This window comes from Xiphophorus couchianus, chromosome 7 (genome assembly GCF_001444195.1).
Source record: "Xiphophorus couchianus chromosome 7, X_couchianus-1.0, whole genome shotgun sequence".
In the NCBI taxonomy this organism is placed as follows: Eukaryota; Metazoa; Chordata; class Actinopteri; order Cyprinodontiformes; family Poeciliidae; genus Xiphophorus; species Xiphophorus couchianus.
The window spans coordinates 10,876,310-10,887,076 of NC_040234.1; the positions used below are offsets into that span (position 1 = coordinate 10,876,310).

General features: G+C 35.9%; 1 protein-coding gene and 1 long non-coding RNA gene across 2 annotated transcripts; both read right to left on the minus strand.

Moving 5' to 3' along the window:
* Positions 1-1,198: 1,198 nt before the first annotated feature.
* On the minus strand, positions 1,199-3,212 carry LOC114148925 (uncharacterized). The gene is made up of 3 exons (XR_003596385.1): positions 3,064-3,212; positions 2,247-2,336; positions 1,199-2,040 (listed from the first exon to the last, which is right to left on the minus strand). It is a non-coding gene; the product is annotated as an uncharacterized LOC114148925 (long non-coding RNA).
* Positions 3,213-4,641: 1,429 nt separating this feature from the next.
* On the minus strand, positions 4,642-9,601 carry atp6ap2 (ATPase H+ transporting accessory protein 2). Its single transcript, XM_028023925.1, has 9 exons — positions 9,449-9,601; positions 8,507-8,637; positions 8,268-8,396; positions 8,078-8,173; positions 7,836-7,973; positions 7,084-7,137; positions 6,840-6,989; positions 6,631-6,750; positions 4,642-5,472 (listed from the first exon to the last, which is right to left on the minus strand). Exons 1-9 carry the CDS (start codon positions 9,573-9,575, stop codon positions 5,278-5,280), a joined length of 1,140 nt encoding a protein of 379 aa, XP_027879726.1. The 5' UTR covers positions 9,576-9,601; the 3' UTR covers positions 4,642-5,277.
* Positions 9,602-10,767: the final 1,166 nt, after the last annotated feature.

Genomic DNA, 10,767 nt, shown 5'->3' on the forward strand with positions numbered 1-10,767 from the left:
GAATATTTGATTACCAAAAATTTTAACAACTAAAAATCTGAAAAGTGCGGTGCATATTTGTATAGTTGTATTGCACAGCACCCTTTAAACAATTATTTAAATTTCTCAAGAACTTTATTTCTATCCTGTGTTACTCTTGTTCTTCATAATGCTGTTTATTCGCGAAGAAAATAAAATAAAGGCATTATTCCTACACCATAAGATCTTTTTCTTTTTTGGACGAGTGACATAAAAATAAATGCACAAAAAACATTGCACCGAAAGAAAAGGGAACTTATTAACAAACGTACAAAATACTCTAAATATTTTAAAAATTAATGTTAGATCTTTTCTTTTAAAAAAAATAAAGAATTCAAATCAATTGTGCAAAAATAGACTTCAAGGTATTGCTATTTTTCATTGCACTCTATGTAATGGTAGTATAAAACAAATCCAGAAATGTTGTCATAGGTTTTGGTTTTAGTATGCCACTCTAACATGGTTGTTATTTTGATATGTGCTACTCAGTGCTTTGTATGCATTACAGGGATTATGTCTAAGCAGCTAAAAATAAAGTTTCTCAATATCAAATCTAGAATATAAAGGCAAACTAATTAGAGTGCACACAAAAAAGACACTTCCAAAAAAAAGTATCTACATTATAGTTGTGTTGAAGTTCTGGTAAAAAGATCAAAGTGAGAAGGATAACTTAAGTCTCAAAATATTCACCAACTACATGTATAAAGACGAGAACAATGTGATTTTTTTTTTTTATTTTGTCTAAGTGAAATATCTTTAATTTAGACCAAGTACGTAATTATTCTGCAGGACAAGTTTTTTGGGGGTTTTTTTTATCTGTAATGCAAACAAAAAAAAGAAGACTGATGGCGTGACAAACCCAGCAATCTTTTTTATTTGTTTTCTAAATCAGAATGGCTTTGGTGGTTACCCATGCTTTTTATCTCACCTATTTCAGGATCAGGTGACAGGGTCATGGTGTGATCTTGCATCTCAAAGCCGGCACAGCGTTTTTGATCATCTCTCATTTATGTCTGCTTTTGGAGTCGTTCTCTAGCTTCATGGTGGTTGTTTGCTAGCACGGTGTTCAACAACCATTTCTGTGCTGTGGCATTCTTCATACCAAACAAGCCAACAGAACAGACTTTGCATTCTTTTATTTTTAAGATTAGCTGTAAGAAATTAAATGCATTACACAGTGTATGACAATGCAGTTCCAAATTTATTGCAAATGTAACCTTATAACATTTTTACATCTGTAAAATATAAATTTAAGATTAGTTCACTCACTCCATTTACTTTATCCAATGATGTGCATATTACCTATTCTGACATGAATATATAATGTATAAGTCTATTATAGAGGTATAAATACCCAAATAGAGCTTTTTAACATAATTATGTTTACTGGTGTAACAGCAGGAACATCAGGCCTGTTCAGTCTCTGGGTGCAGAGGTTGGTGAGCCAGCCGTCAAACGCTGCAGTACATGAATGTAGGCCTTTTTCACAGGAAATACACTAACTACCCACACACGCTATCATTTCTAACCAACATGATGCCCTCATTGCATTCTGTTGCGCTTGAGAACAACAAAGGGGAAATTCCCACGACTAATGCTACTAATTGCACTTGTTTTCAGGAGGTGTCAAAACATCTGCTGTGAAAAAGGCCGTTTTATGGGACATTCTGAGCTAGACACTGGAAACTGTGAAAAACTGGAAAGTATTCAAATTAAGACTTTTAGTACTCAGTTTATAGATTTGTGTCAAAAACAACACCAGCCATCCAATTAATGTGGTTCCTTCATTGCAGTGAAGCATCCAACATAATTCCAATATATAAATTATCTTTTGAGAGTGAGTTCACCACAGTCCCAGCATCCAGTCAGAAATTTAACGTCAGGAGCCACAGTTCTGCACAGGTGCCCCTGAAGACGTCCCTGCTGCTGCTGCTGCCACATCGCCGTCGACTCCTTCATCGTGTCCCAGGTTCAGGACAGCAGTTGAGGAAGACTTTGATCTTCGCCCCGATTTGCTTTGAGCTACAAGTGAAACACAAGCGAGATATGACATGTCACCACAGATAAAAATAGCAAAGAAAACTTTTTTTTCTCTCAAAAATATACATATAAGATAAGGTAAGAATCTTACATGCATGTTAAACAAGTGGCCCATTTAAGATTAGGATTAAAAAAAATTTGTCTTCTTTGAAGGATACAGAAAATCAGCTTTCATGTCAGTTTCTTACCTTTTGCACTACATGGTGTACGGATGGGTTTCTCTTCCTGCTCTCCCTCAGAAACAGAAGCCCTGATCTTCCTCACCACGAAGGCGCAAGCTACAGAGTAAGAAGTACAAATATGTATTTTTTTTTAAACAGTCATTTCCCCCTCCCCTAATTTAAACAATAAATGTCAGCAAGGTTTCCAGGGCTTACTTTTTTTTTTAATGAACATTTTGCTCACCGTTTTTATTAACTCAACTTAGGTCAGTGAGATTTTATTTTTCAAAACATTTCTACACTTTACTTCAATACACAAATTAAACTAAATGAGCAACAGGGAGACACACTGTACTCCCAGTGCTCGGGTTACAATATGACAGAGAACAGCTGAGTCATCCCATATCTGTTCTCCACAATGAAAAAAAAAAATGTGTTAAGGTAATTTCGAAACATATAAGTAAGCTGTATGTAAACAAACCATTTAAATTTTGCCTTTAATATGGTCGAAATAAAATGCGATTAGCAAATCAGGCTTAAAAAGGGCATAAAATCAAACTGGGAGCGGAAACATGTTAAGATCCTAGAATTGATTACGGAGAGGAGCACTTCCTTGTTTTATTGAACGAAAGTCCAACTTCAAAACTTATTTCACTTCATCAAATTCTAAACCATATTAAATACACAGAATTGAATTGTAAAGAATTTAAACATATTTTAGCTTCTAAAAAAAAAGAAGCTCTAAAACGTAAATCTTGGTGCTAAGGAAAAATTGTAAACAGAAAGCTGTACTTTTCTTCCGGGCGTGGTCATTAATTTATACACGAATAATAAAAAAAAATACCTTTTACCAGCAGTCAGACCATTAGTCTTTGGTGTTGTACGCTGCAGTTTCGATGAACTTCAGAGTCGCAATTGTCAGACTTGTTTACCCTCTTTCAGTTCAGCTCTTCCCGAGCATATAAATACTCAATAATTTCTTCATAGAAGAAATACAACCAATCATAGACTGAGAATAACTCTAGAGGCGGAGCTTAATAAATCCAATATGATTGTGATTGGCTGAGCCGTTACGCAACGTAAGACACGACAATGCTATTTAAAGAGATACACTCGTAATAAATGGATACATAATCGGCATTGATGAGCCGTGGACTCTGTGGGGAAGTCATATAAACTGTTACACAATGTTAACATCTACGTGTTCTATAATTATCTAGTGCATCTAAAAAACTAGAAGATTATTTATTTAATACAATATATACATTGTATCCTTTATTAGCTAAAAATTGATATATTTAAATTTCCTTATTAATGATATGAATGAATTCCACAATAAAAGGCAAACATGAAATATAGACGGTATCCAAAATGAAAGTATATAAAACTTAATTGACACTCGTTGCAATCGTTGTTCAAAGAGTGATACCAGCAAAAAATGAGGAAGTGAGTTTTCTTCTCTTTTTTCTTTTACTGTCTAATTCTTTGTGTTAAGTTACCCCTGAACCAGAGGCAACTTCAAAATAGTTTTACCTGGGCATGTATGGAAAATGGACTTGACATGCTCAGCATTCCAAATTACGTTTTGCATCTTATTTAAAAATCAAAGTCACAGAATCTGGAGGAAGAGAGAGAAGGAGCACAGAAACCGAACTGGTTTAGTTCCAGTGGGAGTTTCCACATTGATAATTCGAGGAGCCATGTTAGAGCTGGAGTTGATCCATTGAGTTTTAGAAGATGAAAGTCACAGCAGGCATCTACCAGGACATTTCAGAGCACTCCAGGTTTCCCTCTGCTGTCAAGCTTTATGGAAATATTGCTTTCCATTTTCACCAGAACTTGACACCTATCCACACTGCTGAATGTAGAAATACTTAATTTTACATTTGCTTAGCATCACTGTGGTCAATGCATACGACCTAATATTCACATAAAATCTATCATTGTGAAGATGAGTGACATCAAACCCAAAAATATAGACGAGTTGAAACTGTTGGTAAGGCTATGTGGTTTTCCTTCACACCTCAGAAAGGACGCATGCTGATTGTTTCCATCCGCACTGCATTGTTGCAGTAATTCATACCAAAAGTGCCTCAAACAAATTGTTCCATGAACAAGTTAACATTTCCATATAAAATCAATTTCATTTCAGTCGTGTGGTATTCTAATTTTCTGAGAAACCTGGAGATTTCATTAGCTGTAAAACAGTTACCAAAATTAAAAAAAAAAAAAAAACTTGAAAAAACTGTAATGAATCTTAACTTTTCTGCAGATGTTAGGCAACTAAAAATATGTTCCATTTTTCTCAAACACCTGACAATGCTGCATCAATAAGAAATGTAAAAATTAAATAACAGTGCTGATTTATTATTTTTTACTCCCGTCACAGCTTAACCTGCTACAATAAGTTCAAACTAGCACAATACATGTAATAATTTATTGTTAAGCATTTATTGCAGTTTACAGAGCTTCTTTTATGCCATTTTAATTATAATAGCAAACATCTCGGTCAAGTTTCTACACAGTCCAACAAATACCTGTTATTTGAAGAAAAAGCACAGCAAAACAAGAACACCATACTTTCTCATACATTCGCATATTCAATATATACACATAGATTTTTCTTTAACTTAAACCTTTGACAGTTCCATACAGCAAAACAAACAGAAAGACAAATATACTTTCTCCATAACATATTTTTTTTACAATAAAAATGGACTTGCAATCACCAGTGAGAAAAATGTTTGAAGTTAAAGGAAGGAATGATTGGAGCTGTGAAGCTGAAAGGAGGAAGGCAATATTTGTTCAGTGTACACTCCATGGGATAATATTGCTAAAGACTGGCTGAACGGGCACCAATTTAATGCTGCCATGATTTAATTGGATATAATTTACTGTCAGCATTTTATATCAGTGCTGTAAACTCAGAAACAATTCAGTGTTGTGCTCTTCCTCCCACCGAACTTTCACAGATACAGTTACAACACAAGACATCAACACAAACACAAATATTCACCAGAGAACTGTAAGGATGCAGCAGGGGTGGTGTTGGCAGGACTTAATCCAACCTGATCTTCTGATTGGTCATCCTGTAGATGATGCTGTCATATCCCGGGTCCATGTTCCACAGGTTGTAAGCAATGGCGATGACTGCGAGGGCCAGAGCGATCATCAGCCACAGCACAATGTTGAAGATCACAGCGTAGTGAAAGTTGTACTTGTAGGCCAGGTTGTAGGGGCTGCCCGGGTTACTCTGGAAATATTCAACCCAGTCAAATAAGTAAAACACAAAGCGTATGTAGACACATTTATCTAATTCAGTTCAGTTGGTTCTATAGCGTTTACTAGGTAGAGATCCAGTCTGACAAAACAATCTACAACAAATCCTCCACTCATAATGATCATAATATTCAGTTCGTGTTCAAACCGCAACACTCAAAGGTATCAATAACGGCAAACTAAACAATATTCTATTATGTGACAAAATTATTCAGGCTGTCGCTGAATATGTTAATCCTGATTGGATGCACAAAAGTGACCACTAAGACCAACCTAGTGACACGCCCAGATCACTATCTCGGTAAACCTAATCAAGCACTTATTGGCAATAAAAACTGCTTACATATTAACTGAGAAGATCGACAGATGATTAAAATTTCACAATATGCTACATCAGATGATATATCACATTTCCATATGATGTACACAAAGAACTTTGGAGACTAAATTTAAAAAAGAAGAAATAGCTTTAATTTAAATTGGGTGTGCTCAAGGTTATGAGCTCACAAGACAACCCTCATACGTTGTCAATAATTTAGGGAAAATTAGCAATTCCTTTTGATTTTTTATTAACTAAAAATTTCACAAAGCATAAACTGTGTTTTGATTATTCTTATTGTAGCAGAATAACTAAATCCAGATTTGACCTACTGTAGCTTTCCAACTTTTCTTAATTTAATGTAGTTGTGATACAAAAGCACAGAAAACCGTGCACAAAGCCTATTTTATGGTTTCTTAAACAAAAAATGGATTTCTTAAAACTAAGTGTTAAACGCCTCTGTTCAGTGTAAAATTATACAGTGTGCTTTTGTGTAGAGATGACAGAAAATATCAATGCATTTTAATATTCAAAACAACATTTCCTTTAATGTTACTTCAGAAATATAAAAAAAGCGAGCAAGAGCATAAAGCTGCTACTATAAATAACTACTAATGCTCCCAGATATTTTGTTTATGTTTGGAGTAGCTTATTGATTACAATTGTGTAATTTTTGCTTTCAATTTTATGCATGTTTAAGTTTCTTGGTATTACTAGTTTAACTACCTATTTCTCATTAAATAACTGAACTAGTGCTCTCTCTCTTGGCTGCCACAGCTTATTAGATGTAAGACAGGATCCTTTCCGACTTACAATCTGTTTAGATTCCAAGATTGAACGAGACTTTCTGGTCAAAGGAGCTTCAAAGGTTTTCACAGTAACAACCTCCACTACAGCCCTGTTGCCATAGAGTCGATACATGTCCTCTCCAAACTGTAATAAAAAGCAAACACATGGTTAAAACTGAGGTAAATTAAAGATAATGTTGACAGTTGTTTCACTCCCTCAGATCTCCTCGTTACCTTCTGGAGGACAGAAGCAAGAATGGACGTGGCATCGCGGTACTGAGGAGAGTCTTTGCCATAAAGACGACTCAGCTCCTCCAAGCCGGACAGCTCCAGAGAGTACAGATCAGGGGAGAAGTCCTTGGCTAGATGTCTGTGCCTCTGGAGCTGCAAGAGGAGAAGATCTGATTCAAACCTGATTCACCAATTTCCTTTCTACAATGGAAAAAAAAAGAGGTCTGCGACATTTGGGGCAGCTTACCAGAGCGGTGATATCGTGCAGTACTTGTACCTCAGACAGGAAGAGCAAATCAGCCTAGGACCAAAATAAGTAAAAAGGTTATGGTGTGACATTTGGTTGGAACATAATCATACAGACAAAATCTTTTTCAGGTTCAAATTAGGGCTGCAGCTAATGATAATTTTAGTAATGGATTATTTGAATAAAAAAAATAGAACATTCTGTAGCTTTTTTATTTTACCATGTAAGCCCTTTTAGAAAATTTCAGAAACACAACAAATGCAAATGAACCAATAATCCTACTTATTTTTTAAATTAAAAATGTTGTTGTTTTTTTGCTTAAAATGCAGCAGCATAGCATTCCTTTAGTGAATGTTTGATCATTTGGTTTTTGCATTAACTTATTAATAATTAGATAGAAATGTGCTTAATAGGAATTCTTTTTCTTAACTGAATTTGAACCAGGTGAAGCTAAAATCATGGCACTTGAGAATTTCGGGGTGGAAAACATTGAGGTTTTTATACAGACTGTATATATAACAGTTTTGACTTACTTCTCTGAGTATGTTGTTCTTTCAGCAAATTGCCTTTTTGGAGTCAGTATTCCCCAGTTAAAAATCAATCAATTACTAAAGTAGTTGACAATTATTTTAATAATCAATTCATCATGATTAATTGTTTCAACCGTGGTTCGAATCATTCTTACAGTATTTTTTTTACATTTTTTTTATACAAGATGTAGCTAACGTGTACTGCAAATGTTAAACACCAACTTCTGAATTTCTGCTTAGGGAGTTGAGGGGAAGAGAAGTCAGCACAGAGCCATCCTGGGATAGGCGTGCGCGGATCTGCTGTAAGGTGACTGGAAGGTCCTCAAACACAGCATTGGCCTTGCCAAGCATGTACAGCCGCTGCAGGGGACAAAACATTAGGCAAAAATATAGAAAAATAAATAAGCATATTTAAAGGTATTTATTGTTCCCTGTTTTGTGTAAACTGATTTTGTTTTTTTTACCTCCTCACTTGGAGCCAGTTGTAGAACTACGGGGGTGTATTCGGAAAACAAAGAGTGGACCGTCTCTGCAACGCTGTCCAGCGTGAAGGGTACTGGCTGAGAGAGGAGAAGCCAGCAGCACACTGAGCAAACGTATTCTCATTATACTGTAGATTTTAATCTATTTGCGTCCAAGAATTGCTTGACTCACATTTTCCAGGGGGTAGGAAGCCACAGTCTGAGGAAGAGCCAGGCTGTCAACTCCTCTCACCACCACCAACACATTAGCCCGGGGACGCTGGAACAATGGACCAGCCTGGAGGCCAGGCCACAGCAGATCCTGGGCAAATAAAAAACATATTGCATTTTTTTTAGGCTACCAACATTGTGATCTCAAGACGCATCTATGAAAGCAAAGCTCAAGAGTTATGTTTTCTCTATTCAAGATACCTCTTGAATAGAGAATCCCATAGTCAGAGCCACCACATCAGGGACTTTCTCTCCAGAAACCGGCCAGTCTCCTTTCTGGAACGACACAAACTCGGGAGCCTGAAGGACCGTGAAGCTGTCTCCACGGACACCTGAAGAACAATGGAGATTCTTGTCAGCCCAAGCAAAACAAGACACTTTTTTTTACAAAATTTTGCAAAAACTGATTGTTTAATTTTAGCTAAGCAGTTGCTACTTTTATCCCTACCAATATGCTACAAAGCTCTCACAATAATATTTAATGCTCCATTTAAAACTACCATGCCTTGTAATAGTTCTATGACTGCACTACCTGCATAAATTTTAAGTAAAAATAATCAAAACAGAATAGGTAGCCTCATTTGCAGACCAAAGAGAATGTGAAATCTTGGCAACAATGTTAACAGCTCCGTGGATGGAGAAATACACTCGTGACAAGGAGCAGCAGCAAAGATGGAAGTTAAAGAGGAACCAGTAGCCCAGAACAGAGTGTCACATGACAGCACAGGCTAATAATTAATAACCTGAAACTAGACACCACGTTATTATAAACATTTTCAATGGATATAATTGTAACCTTAAAGAGTAAATGACACATTTAACCTTAACGCTAGCATAACGACTAGCAAAAAGCGAGAGCTATGTTAAGCTATTCGATAAGTTTTATGTAGCCGGAGCTGAATAGTTTTCCAAAAGCACTGGTATTTAGATGGATTACTTTTCTGAGTCTCATTGACAGATGAAGCAAAACACGGGAATAACAGAAAAAAAAGCTAAATGACCATCCTAACGATGTTCCTGGGCTGAGTTAGCGACCAGTCAGCTGAATATTGAGGCCACACATGAGGTCGCGGTGTTAGAAATACAACAAATAAGGTTTGTGAAACTACGAGTGTCGATTGTTTAGCGTCGGACACTTCCTACCTGCTAAGGCAAGGCAACAGAGAGCAAAGGTAAAACCAGCTTTCATCGTCCGGCAGGTCGTCACCGACATCTTTCTCCCAAGAACAGCAACGGTCAGCTGACCTGACGTCATGGCAGAACAAAGCATGATGGGAGCGTTTGTAGTTTGTAGCAGCAAGACGAGCCCGCTTCTACCAGCTGTCTAAAAAATAAGAAAATATGAGAGAGAAATGCTGTCTACAGTTTTTTTGTACCATCTATTAGGGTGAAATGTTTATATCTCTTTATTTAGATTAATGTATTTTCTATGTCTTGGTTATATTGCTGCGTTCCATATACCTCGGAAGTCGGAACTAGGAGCGCTCCAGTTAAAGTGGAACACCGACAAAAATAACAGTAGCACCTTAATGGAAAAGAGTACATGGTTTTTAAACTGTTTTACAAATGAAATCTGAAGAGTGCAGCCTCATTCACTCTGATACCCCTAAATAAAAAGGAATGCACCGTTTTATTTAGGTGCATTCCTTTACCTAAATAATGCCTTCGAAAATTTCCTAAACAGTCCACTTACCTGTATGTAACTTGATGTCAATGTAGATACTGTTGTTCTACGAAGGCATTTGAAGGTTGCTTTAGGATATTAGTGAACAATTGGCATCATATAAACCAAAGAACAACAGTTGTAAGGTTATAAAATAATTTCCCAAAGTTTGAACACCCCTCAGCCATCTGGTGCTCAAATCCATTGAGTAGTACCATTGAATGTAAATGCACAGTTCAGACTCTTCCTGGTGTGGAGGGGGGTCTTGTTTTTCTTGTACTTTAAACATCGTGATGATATACTTCCATTAAAACAAAATGTATTCTGTGGTTGTTGTGACAAAGTAAACAAAGTAAATAACAATCAGTTCCTAGTGTGATTTATCCTTAAGGGTTGCTTTAAAGGTTAAATAATTTGAAACGGGGGTGGGGTCACTGGCAAACATTTTTAAAGAAAATAAAATGTGAAATCTGTCATCTAAAACAAAATACTTAAGTATAAGCACTTGCATTGTTTCAATGGAAGTACTTAAATATTTTTAAATATGATTCAACTACTACAATATTCTCCTTAATTTTCAATTATTTTAGACAGTCTAGTTATTTAAATACAATTTTTTATTAAAAGTTTTATTAGATAGTTTAGCTTTTGATTATTTTCTATAATTTTAGTATCTTTTTAAAATTGATATTTAAACTGTTCCCCCCCCCATTGTTAGGATGTGGAGCTGCTTAAATGCAGTTTAAAAACAATAGTTCATCCATCGAAATCCATTAATTTTCTTTCACTTCAGTTACGT

Excerpts from the sequence above, each read along its gene's own strand:
- atp6ap2 (XM_028023925.1), bottom strand. The coding sequence starts at position 9,575 with ATGCTTTGTTCTGCCATGACGTCAGGTCAGCTGACCGTTGCTGTTCTT. Across the intron at positions 8,638-9,448 it reads CTGTTGCCTTGCCTTAGCAG|GTGTCCGTGGAGACAGCTTC; the intron begins GTAGGAAGTGTC and ends ATTGTTCTTCAG. Across the intron at positions 8,397-8,506 it reads TGGGATTCTCTATTCAAGAG|GATCTGCTGTGGCCTGGCCT; the intron begins GTATCTTGAATA and ends TTATTTGCCCAG.